Raw genomic sequence first — 18981 nt, 5'->3', positions numbered from 1 at the left:
CTCCCCAGACACCTCTTTGGATGCAGCTCACCTCATCCATGCTGGGGTTTTCTCGCTTAAGGTTCCCGGCAGCTGAGATCACAGTCTTCACAGCTCTCATCCCGAAGTCATAGTGATCCTGTCACCACCATACAGGAGGAGGTGTGGGTGAGCATTGTCCCTCTTGGGTCTTTTGTCTGGAACACTGTCTCCCACCTGACACCTGGCCGTGCCTCATCGCCTAGCTCATAGCTGGTGTCACTTCCCCTGCAGGCCATCCGCACCCACCTGCATTCCCCAGCCTGGGCCAGGTGCCCCACTTTGGGTTCCTGTGGTGCCCTCTACTTCACTGCCCCAGTGGCCCACTCCCCTTACCAGGTTACCTATCCTGCACCCCTGCTTGCCTCTTGGCCCCTGAGAGTGAGGAGTCTGCCTTGGTCATGGCTCAATCCCTGTAGTCCCAGCACAGCGCCAAGGGCAGGGAGGCACTCAAGTTTTGTTCAAAAAGGGGATGAAAGAGTTTCCCATCTGTGCCACAAGCAGACTTGCCTCGATGGCCTTTAAGCTTCCTTCTAACATTCATCATATCTCTCCAGACCCACCCTTTCGGCCGTACTACCTTGGCTTTCCCCGCTTTTGCCTCTGGTTCTGTTTCTCTCCATTATATAGCAGGTGTGTTGGAAATAGTTAAACTTATCATTTTGCCTCATGGTGCCAGACCAGGAAGCTACATCTGGACCTGACCCACAGACCAGCACATTTCCCAGAAATCTTGGACTTGGAGCTGGATGAAGAGACTGGGCTTGGCTTTGGGTCATCAGCACTTGGGAAGGGTTGATTGCATTTCCAGAACAATGTGGGGATAGCTGCTCTATTGAGGGGGTACATTGTTGAAAGTGGATGGTTAGAAAGAAGGGTGTGTGGAGGCACTGGCACCTATGGTGCACTCTGTGGACAGCTGCTGTTTTTCCCAGTAACAGAATGCTCCTCTAGCCCATGGGTTTCGGTGGGCCCCACCTGGTCAAAGGCAGTATGGTCTCCCAAGCCACAGTGATGGGTGTTCATGCATGAGCAGGTCACCTAAAGAGGGCCCATTAGGGTGACACCAGGGACTTTTTTGGAACCATTAAGAAACTAAGCTGGGAGCATGTAAGCCCAGAGCTAGGGCTCATCTCTGCCACTGCAAAGGGGGAGCCTGCCTGAGACTGGAGTCAAACAGGAAAGCTCATCCGCCAGTGCTGGTGCCTATACCAACAGCATGTGCCCTAGAACCTGGGCTCAGCTCACTGAGGGGAAGGCCCTGGTGTTGGGAGGTTCGGGTGGAGGGGGTGCTGGTTGTCCCACTCTGGTCCCACGAGACCTAGGTGCACTTGCTATCCAGCCTTGGATTGTGTGGCTCTTGGTCTCTTACTGTCTGACCCTCGCTTGCACCTGAACTGGCCCAGGTGGGCATCTGTTCCCGGCTCCTGCTCCAGCTCCCCTGTGCACCACATGAGCCTGGCCAGGCTCCTGCCTACTTAGGACCTCAGTGTTCTCAGCTGAGAAATGGGGACGTAATACCTATCTCCTAGGGTTGCTAGGGGAAGGCAGCAGCTCTCAGACCCTGGAACCTGGTTAGGGCATGACCTCACCTGGGAACTGAGCTGCTCGGAGGATAGCTTGAAGGTGGTCGTGATCTTCTTGGCCAGCACATTGGCCTCGTTGAAGCCAAAGGAGTAGAGGGAGATCTCAGCGATCATGGTGTAATCTGGAACCATCATGGCTACAGGCCGGAACAGTGCCTGGGGCACATGGTGTCCGTGTGAATGGAGAGGCCAACCTCCCCTCCCAGAGCACCACCTGCTCTCTGGACTGTCTGGTCCTCTGAAGGAAGCTTCACTGCCCTCCTCCCCCACCAACGCTTGGATCCTCCCTCCACTGCGCCTACCACAGCTGAGGCTTATATGCCCCTATGAGTGGATCCCTCTGCCCGTTAGAAACCGGTCCTTTGTGTTGACTTGAACCTGCCCCTTACCTTCTCCCAAGCCCTGAGGACAAGCCTGGGCCCTCCTCTCCATGGCTGGGGGTGGGCTTCAGGGCCCCTGGGCAGGAGGGCTGCGATGGGGAAGCACAGTCCCTGATATCCAGCAGCTGTGTGTACTTGCATAAGTGCTTTAGCATCTCTGAGCCCAGGCCACAGCTCTGGTGCTTCCCAATACCCTGAGCAGCCTCCTGGACAAACCTAGGTCCGAACTCACCTTCAGGTTATCGGGCAGCTCCGTGCGACCAGCGTATCCCGGGTTCATGGTGATAAACACAGCGCAGGACTGCACAAGTGGGATCTCAACACCTTCAAACATGAAGCGGTCCACCTACAGGGGTAGGGAGGGGTTGGCTCACCTGCCCCATCCTCTGGATGTTCCCCCTCATCCCTTCTTGATGTCCCTGTCCTGACTATAACTGGTCAGCCTGGACTGGACCCCTGACCATGGGTTGGCTCCTCTCTCAGGATCTGGCCTAAGACCTCTGATCCCACTGGCTACCCGTGGCCTCCCAGGTCCCGCTCCCCTTCCCTTCACATATCTTCTTCCACCCCCATTTCCCAACACTGATTCTCCTTAGACCTGGGCAAACTCAGCCCTTACTAGGACCCACGCCTTACTGGGGTTGGGACACCTGCCAGCCTCCCAGCTCTTATCCCCAGGAGAAGACCTCTGACCACCCTGAACAAAACTAGAAGGACAAATGGCTGGGACTTTCCATAACGGTCAGGATGTGGGGAGGGACCACTTCATCTACTGCAGCTTGGCCCAGGAGCTGTACCCAGAGTGGGGTAAGGATATGGGGCTCCCCGACTGGCTTCAGAAGTCCCCCAGAGACAGCTCTTCTGGGGTTGGGGGGACCCCAGTCCCCTGTGAGATGAGAGAGGCTGGGTTTAGGGCAGGCCTGAGCACCTGGCTTCTCACCCCACCAGTGTGGGGGGCTGCAAGGCGGCATGGGCGGGACGGGTATAGCTGAAGGAAAAACGTGGTCAGTTGCGGGGGGCGTGGACAGGGGTGGCCCCCGGGAGGCTCACCCGCTGTTGCTGCGCCTTCTGGATGGTGGTGATCTGCTGCGCCACCACAGACAGCACCTCGATATCGATGCGATTGAACTCATCAAAGCAGGCCCAGGCCCCAGCACTGAGGGGAGAATGTTGAGGGGGGATATGAGTTCAGAGCCACCTGGCACCTCCAGGGGCCCCCGCTGACTCTGCTGGGGAGGAAGCCCTCAGTGGCGCTCTCTGTCAGCTCAGCCACAATCCCACCGCCCACCACCCCGTCCCAGTGGCCGCCAGGGGCCGAGCCTTTGACTCCTGTTATCCCATCCCCTCCCCTCCACCAAACCGTGAGGCTCCTCTCGGCAATGTCCCGGGAGAGCTCAGCCTTCTTGCCCTGTCTGTGCCACCTGCACACCAAGCCTTACCTGGCTAGGCCCTTGAAGAACTTGCCCATGGCCATGACGTCGAGCTGGTCAGAGCAGTTGAACACAACGGTCTGGATGGCCAAGGCCTTGCCCAGGTCTTTTGTGGTCTCAGTTTTCCCTGTGCCAGCTGGGCCAGCTGGCGCACCCCCAAACTTGAGGTGCAGGGCCCCAGTCAGGGTCAGGTAGCACCTGTGGGAGTGAGAGGAGATGGGTGTGGGCTGTGCACCTTCCTCAGGAGTTCCAAAGGCATGAGGAGAGACAGCCCCCATCCCCCACCGTCTTGGGCCCTGTGGAGGGGCAGCTCCTGCTCCTCCCCGTTCTCAGGGCCCCAGGCGGGCCCAGCCCTGGCTGCCAGGGTCAGGACTGGAGCCCTTGTCCACCTGGCCAGTGCTCCCCCACCCCATGGCCCTGCAGCGCTTGGCTCAGGGACCTGCCAGGATGGCTGACCTGTGGCTACTCTTCCCTTCCTTTCCTCAAAACCCAATTTGAAAATCCAGCTGCTACTAAATACAGACAGCCAGAGGAAACAACTGATTGCTTTAGAAGAGAAGTGTTCACTTTGTCAAGGGACTCGCCCATTGTTTCTCTCAAAATCAATTCCTCTCTCGTGTTGAAAGGAGGATCTGACTGATAAAATCAGTAAAGCCCACACCCATTAGATGCTTACCGAGCACCACACAGGTGCTAAGAGCTTTACACATCAGCTCACAAAACTCTCATAACCACCCTGAGGAAGCTGCAGAGGAAACTGAGGCATAGGGGGCGTTGAGCCACCTGCCCAAGGTCGCCCAGCCCATGACAGGCAGAGCCAGTTTTAAACCCGAAAGCTGAGCTACTAACCTTTGATGGACTGACTGTGCCTTGTGGGTCCTGGACTCCTGGGCCAGTCAGAACTGGAGGGAGGGGCCCAGTGTGGGAGGGTACGTGGGGAGGGGGGCACTCACCTGTCCGTGAGGGGCGTGATCACCAGCCTCCCACTGTTGCCTAGGTACTCGTAGCCATAGATGAACTTGGCATTCACGACCCGGATGTACAGGTTGTTATTCATCCAGTAGTACCTGGTTTTGCAGGGAGATAGGTTCCCAGGCCATGTGGACCACGGTCCATTGTGCAGGGTATGTGGTAGGGGAGAGGCGGTTATTTTGGGGAGTGAAGTCATCTAGGCGCCCAACTTGCCCCAGGGCCCCGAGGGCTGGGACCACCCTATTGTAGTTGACTCCCCACATCCCTTGACCCCTCCTGCTGCTGCTCTGGCCCTGGACGTGGCCACACCGCCTGCCTCCTCACCTCAGCTGTGAGATCCACTCGAAGTCATTCACACTGACCACGTTCTCCTCAATCAGCTTGTTCACCACATCCTTGGCGTGGACCTCGATGACGATTAGTGCTGACAGCACAGCTCGTTGCATGGGGGACAGCTTCCCCCGCACCAGTGCCACCAGGTCACTGAGCTGCAGGAGTCAGGGGACACCATCAGGAATGGGCAGGGCCACACTGCAGGCAGGCTTCCCCTCCCTTGTTCAGAGGGTGGGCTTCCGCCAGGAACCACCCCTCTTTTCTGGGGGCTTCTGATGGTCTGGGATGGGTGGGGTGCAGTGACCAGGCAGGGGGAGGGCAGGCAGGGCACTGGTCACATGGGAAGTCTGGCAGGGAAGTGATAAAAATGGAGGCACATGCATGGCATCTGCCTCCCTACAGCTTATGGTGTCAAGGGCCAGGTGAGGTGGTGGGGCCTGGCGAGGAGCTTGAGGAAGGAGTGTGGTGAGGAGCTAGTGCACAGAGTGAGCGCAGGCTGCGGGGTAGCCCAGGAGGGCTTCAGGAGGAGGCTCCCACTGTGACCTTAGGGTGAGGGGCATCCGCCTGTCCTCAGAGCTCCCCTCAGAGCCCCAATACCTCCCACTTGTGGCTGGTCATGAGACACTCATTTCAAGGGTGTCTGACTTTCTACTCTTTGGCTCCAACAACAGGCCTCTTCCAGGATCAGTACACAACAAAGCTCCTGGAAGGCCTGGGCTCTCCCAGGGTGTGGGGTGTTTGTGGGGAGCAGATGGTGACCCCCTTGAGTCTCACCTGCCGGGCAAGCTGGGGGAACAGCTGGGTACTGAGGTTGCTGGCCTCCAGAGCCTCTTCCACCTCCATGGTCCAGTAGGTCTGGCACCCGGCTATGGTCACCTGGCCAGGCCAGTTCAGAACCCACTGAGTCCTGAGTATCTGGGACGATAACACAGACGGGGCTGACCCAGGAAGCTGCCAGCCCCGACCCTGCACACTGTTTTTCCCTTAAATGTCATCTGTGCTTCTGGTCTCAGGTTGTTAATTCCACCTCGAAAGCAGAGAAGCCATTAAGCTCTGGGCCTCTCAGGGCTGGGCAGAGTCATTACTTCCTCTGCAGAGGAGACCTGGAAGCAGAGGGGTGGGAGCCCGGGATTGGGGAACACACAGTCCTGGGTTCAAATCCTGACTGCCACCTATGAATCACATGCCCTTTGGGCAGGAAACATCTCTCGGCTACTTTGTAGGATAAGGCTTAACACCCAGGCTAGCCACTGATTGTGGGGCTGAGAGAGGTAATGGGGGTGAAGTCCCATCCCAGGGCCTGGCACACAGTGAGTGCATGAAACGTAACCACAGCAACTGATTATCACTAGGAGCCACTCTCACTTTTTAGAGGTTGTTTTCAGATTCCTCCCTGAGTGGGCCCCAAGGACCCTTTGCCCCCAGAGACACTCTGGCTGACTGAGGATGAGGTAGACAGGTAGCCCAGCCCCCGTGATAGAGCACAGAGGCACTGAGAAAGGAGCAAACGGAAGAACGAGTAGGTTGGGAGGCTGTGCTGGGAGGGGAGGCGTGGCTCACTGTGGGGTAGGCCTTGATGGCTCTCTCGATGATGTCCCGCACACTGGCCTTCATGCTGTGTTCCACCTCCCGCAGCCAGTCCTCCACGTTGCTGGATGGGTAGATGGAGAAGGACAACTGCACCTCCTCACCCTCTGCCGAGTACATATGTGTGATCTCCAGGTCCTCCTGGAAGAGCAGCTGTGGGCAGGGGGCAGTTAAGAGTGGGGTTACCCTCAGTGTGCCCAGAAGCCCTGCCCACCAGAGCCCCAGCGCTGACCCTGCCTGTGCCCTCCACCTTCAGAAGGTGGCTCTCACATTTGGAAGAGAGCTCCACCTTGGCTGGGCCTTCCCTGACTGCTTGTGGGCAAGATGGGACTGCCTTGTCCCCAGCTGTGGCACAGCCCACTTGGGGAAGGGGACTAAGCCTGCCCTGCATGTCCCCCTCCTGCGCAAGCCTGTGTGGCCTCCCTCATAGACGAAGATGAGGAGAAGGAGAGTCAGGAGCCTCTGTCCTCATGGGTTTCTCAGCCTAGCCAGAACCTCAGTGTATGGCAGGGGCCAGGGATCCCCTGGGTGAGCTGGGAGCAAGGGTCCCCCAACCCTGAGCCAAGGGCTCTGCAGCTGACCTTCCTCCCACAGGCCCCAGGTATGTCTCTAAGAGCCAGGAATCTCACTTGCCACCTCATTTCCTGCTAAAGAGACTTGAGGTGAGAGAAGAGGTGTGCTCCCTGGGAAGGTGCCCCAGTGCTCCTGGCCCTGAGCCCTTGGCCCAGTTACCCACCTGGGCGATGTTCTCAAAGCACTTGCGTAGGTGGGGCTGCACAGCTGTGGGGTCCTTCGTCTGGGACAAGATCTCGAGTAGCTCATCATCAGACAGGAAATAGAATCTGCCAGGGGAACAGGGGTGAGGGAGTGGGTCAGGCAGCCACTGGGTCCCAGCTGCCCCAGTACCACTGACATCCCTGCACCCCAGCCTGGAGGGGCACTGGGGCCCCAGCCTCGTGGGCAGGCACTGACAGAGTAGGCATGGGCCAGTGGTGCCCACCTGGGGAAGGCGCTCCTCTTGGTCTCCAAGTACTTGCTGAGGCCCTTCTGCACCATGTCCAGCAGCTTGTTGCAGTCCCGCAGGCTGTCCAACAGCCTCTGGTCAGAGCACACATTGATCACCTGGATGGCCCGGGTCAGAGAGAAACTGGAAGTAAGAGCGGTCTGACTGGGAAACAGCAAGGTGGGCTCAGAGAGGACCCATGCCTGCCACGTAGAGACCTTCAGTGGGGCCCGTGAAGAAACGGGGGCAGGAAAATTGCCCCGAGCCAGGGGCTGCCTCCATCACTCCTGTCAGCCCCACAGAAAAGAGGTCTATGATCAAAATAAATAGGGTTAACCAAAGCCAAGTAATTTGATTTGCTGTAGGACTTGTCAGGGTCTTTAAAAATACTAATGTGGGGCTTCCCTGGTGGCGCAGTGGTTGAGAGTCCGCCTGCCAATGCAGGGGACACGGGTTCGTGCCCTGGTCCGGGAAGATCCCACATGCCGCGGAGCGGCTAGGCCCGTGAGCCATGGGCGCTGAGCCTGCGTGCCCGGAGCCTGTGCTCCACAACGGGAGAGGCCACAACAGTGAGAGGCCCGCGTACCGCAAATAAAGTTAATTAATTAATTTAATTAAATAATAAAAATACTACTGTGGACTGAAAATCTCCAAGGGGAAAACCATCAACTGCTGTGTTTCTGAGGAATGTCTCTCAAGACTGGGGAGCCCACCCAGGGGGACACGGGCCAAGACCAAAGCCTTGGACTTGTCCTCCAGTCTTTCTTGTTCAGTAGAGACAAGACCAGGAGGCTCCCCGGTAGTCCCAGCTTCCCCCTCCCATCCCCGGGTGAGCTCGCCTCCCGGTTCTCGTAGGCATTCTTCATGATCTTCCTCCAGATCCGCTCCATGGTCTGGTAGCGCTTGCTCTCTACCGGCAACTGCCGGTTGATGTCCTCAGAGCTGAAGATGGGTTCCAGGTAGAGCCAAGCCCGCTGACAGTTCAGCCACTCCTCTAGCACCTCCTGGACAGGGCATGGACTGTCAGGGCCTGGGGTCCAAGTTGGGTCCTGTCCCCCATGACCTAGACATTCTATCCCACTAGAGTTCTAGGCAGAGCACTGGGCACCAGAGCCAGTGTCCACGGGAAAATTTCTAGATGGCGCTGTCAGCCACGGTACTCCTGGGAGCAAAGAGGCTGCATGGATGTCTGCCCTCCAGAGAAACCGCAAATCCCCCACAGGATGCCCAATCCTCCAACAGAGCCAGGGGAGCCAGTCTTCCTATGAGAGAACCACGCCCCAACTAGCAAACCCTAAAGTAACAAGGAAAGAGCCCAGTGCATGGAAGACCAAGCCAGTCTCCTCTCCTGGGAGGACTCTGGGTCTATGACCCCTCGATTCTTTGAGGTGTACTGGGACTTGAGCTTGAGATCCCCTAAAATACTCTGTGAAACATCAGTCCAAGAGTGAGACCTCTTCAAGCCACTTTCCCCTCTGCCTCCAGATTCCCCTTTCCAAATTCATCTCTTGCCATTTCCTATCAGTGCAAACCCATTCATTCATTTGTTCATTCTCTTCTTCATGAAACAGTGTGCTGTGGCCAGCCTGTGTCAGGCCCAGGTCAAGTCCATGTGGGCTCCAGAGGAAACAGAGGAGGGTGTGGTCCCTGCCCTTGAGGAGCCCACAATCCTCTAAACAGCCAGTTCTGCCTCTGAATCACCAAGGGCCCAGTGTGTGTGATGGGTTCTGTAAGAGGCACCAACCAAGGGCCTCGATGGGAATACCTTGCATTCAGGTGTGGGGGAATCAATGAGGGCCGCTCGATGCTGAGCCCTGGAGGAGATGGAACTCCAGGTAGAGAGGACAGTGTGAGCAAAGGACGGAGACCCAGGGACAATGCTGATGAGCTCAGGCCTCTCTGGGTGACCCAAGGAACATACAGGCAGGCCCTCCTCGCTCAGCTTCTGGCCTTCACTGGAAGTTTCTGAACAGCTCCCAGCATGGGGCTGTCAGAATCATACCAGTAGGCCTGGCCCTGGCACTGACCTCAGGGTTCTGCAGATAGTGCCGGCCACTGGCCTTGAGATCCCCAAAGAGCAGCGGTCCCTAGTGCCCTGGCTCTCTTACCCCAAGCCAGCTCCAAGTGAGAAGCTGCGAGTGAGAAGCTCAGGGCCGAGTAGGAGGGGACTTTGAGGAGCCTCAGGGCCTTGTGGTGTCCAGCCCAGAAAGTCCTGAGACTGGAGGTCCTAGCTGTCCCAAGCCTAGGCATCACTTTGGGGGTCTGCTGGCAGCTCTCATGCCCCTCCTCAGCTGCAGCTTTGGACCAAACACTGGCCCCACCGGCACATTCTGAATTGCCTCCTCCAGCAGCCGAACCTGAGATGGAGAGCCCCATTCTAGTCCCCCTCCTCTTTGTGAGGGGACTGGCAGAGAGCCAGGAGCTGTGCAAACCTTCAGCAAGGCACTCCACCACTTCCAGCCCCACCCAGACACCATAAAGAGCAGCCTTGGGACAGGGTGCTGTGAGGGTGGAGGGATGGGGGAGGGGAGGACAGAAAGGGCCCACCTGGGTCAGCTTCAGCTTGTTCTCCCAGGAGTTGATGCGTTGCTCGAAGGGCTTCTTGTAGGGCGAGAAGGTCATGCTCTGGGTCATGACGATGTGGTCATCAAGCAGTTGAGAGGCCTCATCTGGGCTCTTGAGGATGTGGGTCTCTGTCTCCTTGTAGGGCATCACGTTGAACAGGATGGTGGACCACTCCTTCTCCATCTTGTCCAGCGCCTGGAGTAGGAACGAGTCAAGGCTGGGTCCCGGGAAAGAGCCGGCCCACACTGAGCAGCACTGGGCGGGGAAGGGCAGGTTCTACCCGGCCATGATCTTCACTCAGGCCCCCTCAGCAAACTCTCAGCTTGTCTGGTCAACAAATCCCTCATGGACCCTCATCGGAATCCAAGGCTGACTCGCTCTCACATGTGGTGTATGTGTACAACATGCATGAACAAGCATGTTGGGAGGCAGCTAAGGCACTGGTTAGGAGCTCTGGTCCCAGTTCCAGCCCTTATTGGCTATGCCACCTTGGCCAATTGCTGAACCTCTCTGCGCCTTAATTTGCTCATCTGTTAAATGAGGTAATGCTATCAGCACCTTCCTGAGAGAGGAATAACTTGAGAGGAATAACTGAATAATAATAGGGGTGGTAGACACCATGCCAAGCACTTCATATGCACTATTAACGCACTTAATAGGATGCACCTCAACCTCTTGGCCTGGTGAATGGGGCCCCATACCGTCACATTCCCACACCATTGGGCAGCATGTGGGTGGGGCAGGGCGGGCCTGCTGGTGGCGGCCCACCTGCTCGATGGCGTACTCCTTGCCAGCCACCTTGGCCACCTTGCTGATGCTCTCAGTGTGGTCCTGCAGGTTCATCTCAAGGCAGCGGGCGAAGGTCAGGTTGGCCTTGGGCCTGACATTAATGTTGATCTCATTGGACAGCATGTCCCAGTGCTGGGTCCTCATGCCAGGGTTGCGTAGCCCCTGGATCAGCGGGATGTACGGCTTGAACTCCTCAATGCGGGCCTGGATGTCTAAGGCCACATCCTGGCAGGCTGCCGGGCAGGGCAGGCAGGGGTGAGAGGCAGCTGGCACAGGCAGGGAAGGAGGGGACGGGCTGGCTGGGCTGCCTACCTGGGATGTCCTTGAACTGCTTCACGCACTTGTGCATGGTCTTGAACGACTCGATGACGTTCTTCTCCAGCTGCTCTGCGTCGATGGCTGACAGGGGGTCGTTCATCCAGCTCTCCGACCAGCGCAGCCAGTCGGAGGCTGTGGTCCAGAGGTCCAGGTAGGGCTGGAACTCCTTCACCATCCTGGAGAGCTTGTCATACTGCAGGGGCAGAAAAGCTGGGGCTGTGTCAGGGTGCTCCCCAGTCTCTCTCCACAATGCTCCTTCTGGGGCCCCTCCTTGCTCCTGGCTGCTGTCCCTGATCCTGTCCCCATGGACTCAGGCCTGGCCTCCCTTCTTCCTTCCCCCCATGGGCTCTGGGCTCTGAGTGGCTGAGCAAGGCCTGCACTGAGCCTCCAGCCTCCGGCTTGGGTCCAGGCAGCCTCCTCGCCCTAGGGGCCAGGAGACGGGGGTAAGCTCTTCTCTGCAGCCTGCTCAGTCCTGCCCCCCCACCCCAAATGCCAGGGCCCTGCTACTTGGCAGCTGGCTCCAGACGTGGCCGCAAATGCCATGGGCTCCTCCTCGAGCCCTTCTCAGGGCTGGGGGGCAGTGAGCCCAGAGGAGGCCTACGTTGGTGATGGGCAAGCCAAAGATGTGCTCGCGGTTGTTGTAGAGCATCGCCAGCTGCTGGCAGTCCTTCAGCTGCTTCTTGACCCGGCGCACCTCGTTGGCAATCTCATGCGCTCGCGCAATCTCCACGTGGGTGGAGAAGCCAGCTACCACCAGCTGCAGGCCAAGGAACAAGGGATCAGATGCCTCTGTGGGCCCACCTATGCCCACGCATCCCTGTGCACACCCAGGGAAACTGAGGTCCCCAGAGCATCAACATCTCCCAGTTCTGAGGGTACTTTCTCCTGGAGTGAGAGGTTCCTGGCCTATCACAGGCAGCTGACCACCCCAAGGTAACACAGCAAGGTCCGAAGGAGACACAGTGCCCATGAGGACACAACAGAGGGGTTGGGGCTCTTTGCTACTCTGAAATTTCCTGGAACTTGCTGCCCAGGCACCTCTCTGGCCTTTCAGTTCATTCTTTTAGCTACTTGTTCACTCGCCCAGCAAACATTGACACAGCACCTCCTGACTGCAAGGGGTAAGTCCTGGCCCTGGAGAGCTGTGTGGGGTGTGTGTGTGTGTGTGTGTGTGTGTGTGTGTGTGTGTGTGTGTGTGTGTGGTATGTGTGTGTGTGTGTGGTGTGTGTGTGTGTGGTGTGTGGTGTGTGTGTGTGTGTGTTCTCAACCCAGCCCCACCTGCAGCCCTTCCAGCTTCTCCTGGAAGTTGTTCTGATCCATGATCTGGATTTTGCGGAACTTCTCCTCATCTTCCATATGTTGCTGCCGTACCATCTCTATCTGCCCGAGGATCTTAGCAGGCCAGTTGCTGGCAGCCCATCTGGATGGGGAAGGGATGGGTTATGGGGGGGAATGTCACACTGAAATCATGGGGTGTGCAGGCCAGGGTGAAGGGGAGAATGGGGGATCCAGACGGCAGCTGGAGCAGCCGGGGCTGGGCAACTGGGAGGTAGAAGTGAGCCTGGAGGCAGCCACTGCCACCACTGCAGTGTGCGGCTGCCTGGCAGGGAAAGCAGTCCCCACCCTGGGATTGTGGGCAGCTTCCAGGGAGATGCACACCCAATGTGCCCAGAGCAGTGACAGGACAAGAAGGGAATGGTGTCCAAAATGAGAGAAGCGATCCTGAGTTCCCCAGGTCTGTAAGGGGCCTCAGCTCAGATGAGGCAAAGTGACAGCCTCTGGCCTGCATTTCCTTGGTGACCAGACAGGGCCACCAGACCAGCTTCCTTCATATCAACTCCCTCTGCCTGGCTGACCTGGTGACCCTGTGGGCTTCAGAGATTCTGCTTGCAGTTGGCCTTGGGCTGCAGATCGTGGGGGAGGCCACCCTGAGCACCAGGATGTCCCATAAAGCAGGTGACTTAGGGCTCCTGGGCAGGGTTCCCAGGAGACAGTGCCAGTCTCTCCCAGACCCTGGCAACCTGGAGCCAGCCCCAGGCTATAAGACAGGCTGGGCAAGGGGTCTCTTGGCCTCAGTAAGGCAGTCCCAACCTGAGGCTATTTCCTATGAGGCTCTTGAGCTGGGTGGGGACAAGTGCTCCTCCCCAGGGACCGCCCACCAGGCTGGGCTTTGCCTTCTCGCCATGCTCCCAAGGACCCCCAAGGGCCTCAACCACAAACAAGGGGATCCCAGGCCCAGTGAACATGTGTGTGTCAGGCCAATGATGGGATAGAGAATGGAGACAGAGTGGGGGGCAGCAGGGTCCCTAGACCAAGAGGGCCAAACGATTTCCTTCTGCCCCACTGGCCACGTGGCCCTGGCCCACGTGGAGCCGTGTGACCGCACAGCCTGCAGCCGCCATGGCTCAGCACCTCCTCCCCCACCTCCCGCCTGGATTGAGGATCGACCTCACACTCACTTGTCATTGAAGTCATCTGTGCTGAGGTTGTAAAAGAACTCGTCCATGACTTGGTAGTCGTCCATGACCTTCACAATCCGATCCTGCATGTATAGGCATTGATGAGAACTATGTGTACCTGGGAGGTGGGAGGGTAACTGGGACCAGGCTCCCCAAAGTGGTTGGGTGTTTGGGAGAGGGTGCCCTCTTCCAGAGAGGGGAGGCCTGGGGTGGTGGAGGAGGTGCTAGCATTGGGCTCAGGGCTCCAAGGGCCTGGGCCACCACACCTCCAAACTCCAGCCCCCCACTCATGCCCTCCTGACCGCCCAAACAGCATAGCTCTGAATCTGCATCGTGCACCCAGCCTCATAACCCTCCGAGGCCAACTGTCCCCTGTGTGTCTACCTCACTCCCAGCCTCCCGGCTCCTGCTCTCCCAGCCCCTGCCTGTCCCCAGCCCCCAGCCCCCCGTGTACCCGCCTCACCTCCAGCCCCACCAGCTTCTCGGGGATGCCCTTCATCCACTCACGAAGCTCAGCCAGCTCCTCAATGCTGTTGGGCTTCTCGTAGATCTTGCGGCTGATGCTGCGGAACTCTTCACAGATCTGGCAGGAGGGGGAGGGCGCTGGGGAGACCGTGTGCCCCTCCCTTGCCTTCCCAGGGGCCTGCTCCTCCTTCTTGGTCCCAGTATCTCCCAACAGGGAACTGCCCCCACCCCACCACATCCTACGGTGCATTCTGAAAAGAGATGCTCCCTTCCAGCACACTGGGGAGCTGAAGGTCACCCAGTGCGTTTCCCCCTCCCCAGCCGCCTGCACCTGCACACCCTCAGCTCTGCGAAATGATGATCTCAGGGTGTTCTTTGTGAGGGGTTCCCAGCTCTTTACAAGTCCAGGGGAAAAGATAGAAGCCCCCACTTCCTGGGACCTCCCATATGACCCCAGGCAGGGTCGAGGCAGGGTGACTTCCAGACCCTTCCATTGGCCTGGATGTCTGCAGACACCCCTGAGCCTCACTCATGGGAGTTCACTACATATGCACGGTGTGTGTGCTGGTGCGGTCTCTGGGGCCGGGCAGGTGGGCACCTACATCATCCACCTCCTTGTGCAGGTTCTTAGCCAGGATGTCCAGCATGGAAGTGGCCAGGGCCTTGCACTTCTTGGACAGGCTCTGTTTGACGTTGTTGACGTTGACGTAGAAGGGACCGATGATGATGATGCTGGGCAACGAGCTGTCCAGGATCTCTTTCTCCTGCAGGTGGGTGAGCACCACCTCCCGCACCTCCTCGGCCGACGGGCACTGCGTCTGGAAGGCCCTGTGGACAGCGGGCACCCACAAGGGGCAGAGGGTGGTGAGAGGGTGAGTGGGGGTCACACAGACAGGCAGACACACTCTGACGCACCCACGCACTTGAGGAAGGTGCCAACATCATTGTTGTTCAGTTCCAGGTACTTTCTGTACTCCTTGGCGTAGGCCTGCAGTGGGATTGTGGCCTTGCACACAGCATTGGCAATGACGGCCCGCAGCTCCTCCACCAGCAGCTCATGAAGCCCCACCGACTCCAGCAGGGGGTCACCGCTGATGAAGATGTCCTCCATCACCAGCTGTGGGGCAAGGTGGGAAGGCGCACAGAGCTGGATGAGCCACAGGGCAGGCGGGCAGAAGGGTTGGAGTGTGGTCCAAAGACTGAGTGAGCGGCAGCGTGGCCGAGCATAGACAGCATGGTGGGGGCAGGGCAGAGGGTCTGCTGCCACATCTCTTAGATGAGGCTGTGGACTAATACAAGGTGGGAGGCCCAGGTGGCCCACCAAGGGACAGCATCTTCCTCTACCTTGCCTGGCTCAGCTCAAGGCCAACAGGACAACCAGGTCACTGATGTCTCTGACTGACCAGCAAGGGACAGAAGAGGGGACTGGAGTTACAGCAGCTGTGGGGCCTGGGGTAGCAGGCTGTGCTGCGGTGACAAATGAGGACCTTTGAGAAGGGATCCCGAGAGTGGAGGTCAGTCTCTGTCTACATCTTGAGTGGAAGAGAGAGGTCAGGAGCTGGATGGGATCTGGGTCAGACATGGCTGTGGCAGGAGTGGGTGAGTGAGCCTAGTTCCAATCGCAGGTCTGACCCTTAGCAGCTATATGACTTTGGGCAAAATTTCTCCAAGCCTCATCTACAAAATGGGGATGTTAATGGTACCCAGTTCAGCTTGTGGTGAGGACTAAATGAGCTATTCAAGAATTAAAGGGCTGAGCACACTGCCAGCCATGATGAAGCTGAACTGCTCTGACACTGTGGCAGCACCCTGGCATAAGTGCCGCTGTACCTTCTCCAGCTGGGGCACCGTGTGGGTGGCCAGGATGCCCTTGTCAAAGAGGTTGAGCAGAGAAGTCTCGAACTGCTCCAACGGCGTGCTGTAGTGCACCCCTGAGCTGTCCAGCACCAGGTCCACGATGAACAGGGGATTCTTGCGGGGCCTGCAGGGACAGTGGTCGGGCGGATTGTGGGCAGGGGCCTGAAGAGGGCTGCGCACAGGAAGCCCAGTCCCTGTCCTTGCTGCCGGCATTATGGCTCTGGAGCTTCTTCATGCACGAGACTTGCCTCTGCCCTCTTCCCAGAAACCTCCAAGTTACCAGAGAGAAAGACCCACACCAACCAGACAGGCTCCTCCATTCCTGCCACTTGCCCAGAGGCCCATGGGCACCAGGGAGAGGGAGGACGACCTCCACGCGGTCCTGAGGTCATCAGGGAAGGTTGGAGAGGCCCTGGGCACTTGTGGCGTCCATGCTATCCCTGGGAGCCCACCATCCTTGGCTCCAGACACCCACTACATGCAACGACCTTCAAGCCTAGATCCCAGCCAAGCCTCCCTCGCACTCTGGATTGTCAACCACCCTGACCTCAAATGAGCATTTCAGACATTCCATGTTCCCTGACTCCCACCAGGGCTCAGTGGACCCCAGGAGTCAGCCTGGTCTCCTCCCCTGCCCTCTTCCTCCTACACATCCTCTCCCCAGCACTACGGCCTATTCACTGCCCCAAATCTGCCCTACCCAGCCCCATCACCCCTTTTCTAGACAATGGTAAGAGCCTTGGTCTCACTTCTCTTCTGCCTCACTCATCCTCACAAACCCAGAGCATGGTTTTGGAATATAATTTGGATTGTTACTCCCCTCTGATGGCTGCTGACCACAATCAGAATAAATCCAGCCCCCAACCATGACCGCAGGAGGCTCTATATGGTCTGGCCTGGTCCTCGCAACCTCTCCCGAGTCATCCTGACCAACCCTCCCTGCCTTTCCCTCTCCAGCCATAGCCACTGGCCTTTCCTTCCATGACGGCCCCAACTTTTCTCTTCCCTCCGTGGCTCCAGGCCCTCCAGCTGGTGCCCCCTCCCCACCATCCCCTCATGGCTGGTTTCCTCTCTCTCAGTTCTTGACTCAGATGCCACTTCCTCCCTGACCCGCTTGGCAACGTCCCCTCTCCTGGATATGTCAGAGCCCCTGCCGAGATCAGCAATGACTGTATCTGTTTGTATCTTTGATTGCTGTCTGTGCCCATGTGAGAGCAGGGGCCGCACCCCTCTTGTTCCCCTAGAACCCCACCTGGTTCATGGCAAGTGCTCAAAAAACACTTCTCAACTGAGGAACTCAGTGACAGAGATGGAAGTCACCAGAAGACATGCCAGGCAGAGCTGCTGGGACATTTCCCAGCAACCAGGGCAGGAGCCAGGCCCACCCTTGTGTCCAGGACCCAGCAGTGCTGGGCACCCTGCCCCTGGCTGCCTGGCCCCCTCACCCTGTACCGCCCTAGCCGCCGGCACCTGACAAGGAACAGCTCTGGTGTCGACAGGTGCCTCTGCCCAGCCGAGCCCCACCTATAGGGGCTGTTTATGAAGTCTTCGCCCCAGACCATGTCGTCGGCGCAGTCGAGCACGCTGCAGCAGGCATCGCTGATGAACTGCGCGAAGCTGGAGAGAGAGTCTTGCACCAGGGAGCGCAGCGTGTCCTGCAGCATGTACTTGAGCAGCTCCATCAGCCTGCGCAGCTTCGACATGAGGTACACCTCCCAGTTGGTCTCGTAGAGGTTGTACCAGCCCTTGCTCATGTCACGCAGGCTGCTGCGCATGACCACCTTGAGCGTGGTGATCCAGCTGTCCTTGAGGAACATCTGCACCTGCGGTGGCCACAGGTGGCATCACGTGGCTGCCTGCGGGGCGCACTGCCCACAGCCACCATGCTCGGGCACTCTCCAGACTCAGATGACCATGAAGGGATCTCCCTACAACCCCAACTTACTGCCAAGCCCTGCCAACCAACACCCTCTATGACCCACAGGGACCAGGGCTTCTGGAGGTAGGGGGATGAGGGAGGGAGGGGCAGCAAAAGCAGGGCTTTCCCTCCAGCCAAGGGAGAGACACAGAGACACAGAGAATGAGGCAGAGAGAGAGAGATCGAGGCACAGAGTGGAGCAGAAAGGAGCTCTCCTCCTGGGCCCACTGGTGCCTGTCTCCCATGAGGCTGCACCTCTCCCCCTCACACTCCCATGCTCAGGTAGATATGGGGGTGCATGGGGTTCCTGCTCCCCTTTCCAAGACTGGGAGTCTGCTTCAGAGGCCACCAGTGTTGGGATGGAAAAGGACTAGAAAGGGAGCCCAGCCTGGTTTTCCTTTTCTCTCTAAGATGAAACACCCGGTTGGCACCCACCCCAGCTTCCCGCAAGGTCTAGGAAGAGGCAAGGCCTGGTTTTAAGGAAAGCAGGGGCTCTCGGCTGATCAACTCCGGGCTTCCCAGGGCCCCTGTCTGTGTCCATCAGCTCCGAGGCCCTGGCCCGCTATCACCCTCTGTGCCCTGGATGCCCACGCACCTGGGAGTAGGTCTGTGACTGGATTTGTTCAAACTCCTCTAAGCGGCTGTACTTGGAGAGGCTTGAGTGGAAGAGGGACATAGCGGTCACCTTGCTGCACTCAGCCCGCACCTTGCTGAGGGCCGTGATGACCTCCGACCGTGTGAGCAAGGACACGAAGGTGAAGTCTGCCTTCTGTTCCTGGAATGGGTACTGGGGGACACTCACCAGACCTGCAGGGATGGGGTCAAGGGCCAGTGTCAGATGGGCCTTGGATGTACCAGGGGTCAGGGTGGATCTACCAGGTATTGATGGAGGGAACAACTCCTGCCTCCTCCCTGGAAGAGACACCCATGTCCCTGGAACCCCTCTTTCCCCATGGCTTACCTGGGTGACCCCAAGGCTCCACAGTGAAATGCCCACTCTGGGGTGGGTAAACCAATTCCCTCCAGGTCACTCTGGATCACAGGCCCCTTGAAGGTGGGTGAGAACCATGGGCTCCCTCCTCACACCCTCCCAGCCAACCTGCACACAACCCCTGGGGCCCATCTGGGGCCTGCCCTGGAGCACCAAGAAAGGAAGACGTGGGCATCAGGCCCCTGGGAGTTCCCATGGTCTGCACCCCACCCCAGTTTCCTGGGTACCTCACACACATGGAAGCTGGGGCAGGGATCAGAGAGCTCCAAGCAAGGAGCTCTGAGATTCGGTCTGCCACATGTCAAATGGA

General features: G+C 58.2%; 1 protein-coding gene across 1 annotated transcript in view; it reads right to left on the bottom strand.

The window, feature by feature from the left end:
* DNAH1 (dynein axonemal heavy chain 1) overlaps positions 1-18981 on the bottom strand; it is a 101404-nt gene that overhangs the window by 32779 nt on the left and 49644 nt on the right. The window contains exons 10-33 of the mRNA XM_024746472.1: positions 18276-18487; positions 17287-17585; positions 15736-15886; positions 14829-15022; positions 14508-14733; positions 13904-14023; positions 13441-13523; positions 12260-12401; positions 11583-11738; positions 10976-11174; positions 10643-10896; positions 9857-10069; positions 8149-8313; positions 7307-7428; positions 7043-7148; positions 6280-6459; positions 5494-5634; positions 4711-4874; positions 4368-4481; positions 3424-3612; positions 3035-3140; positions 2217-2330; positions 1611-1760; positions 32-118 (exon numbers count right to left, since the gene is read on the bottom strand). Coding sequence (XP_024602240.1) covers positions 32-118; positions 1611-1760; positions 2217-2330; positions 3035-3140; positions 3424-3612; positions 4368-4481; positions 4711-4874; positions 5494-5634; positions 6280-6459; positions 7043-7148; positions 7307-7428; positions 8149-8313; positions 9857-10069; positions 10643-10896; positions 10976-11174; positions 11583-11738; positions 12260-12401; positions 13441-13523; positions 13904-14023; positions 14508-14733; positions 14829-15022; positions 15736-15886; positions 17287-17585; positions 18276-18487 — 3887 coding nt within the window. The remainder of the gene's footprint in view (positions 1-31; positions 119-1610; positions 1761-2216; positions 2331-3034; positions 3141-3423; positions 3613-4367; positions 4482-4710; positions 4875-5493; positions 5635-6279; positions 6460-7042; positions 7149-7306; positions 7429-8148; positions 8314-9856; positions 10070-10642; positions 10897-10975; positions 11175-11582; positions 11739-12259; positions 12402-13440; positions 13524-13903; positions 14024-14507; positions 14734-14828; positions 15023-15735; positions 15887-17286; positions 17586-18275; positions 18488-18981) is intronic.

Source organism: Neophocaena asiaeorientalis, unplaced genomic scaffold (assembly GCF_003031525.2).
Source record: "Neophocaena asiaeorientalis asiaeorientalis breed wild unplaced genomic scaffold, Neophocaena_asiaeorientalis_V1.1 scaffold251, whole genome shotgun sequence".
NCBI classification, from domain to species: Eukaryota; Metazoa; Chordata; class Mammalia; order Artiodactyla; family Phocoenidae; genus Neophocaena; species Neophocaena asiaeorientalis.
The sequence above is the reverse complement of the archived record's forward strand: the minus strand, read 5'-3'. Positions and strand labels throughout refer to the sequence as shown.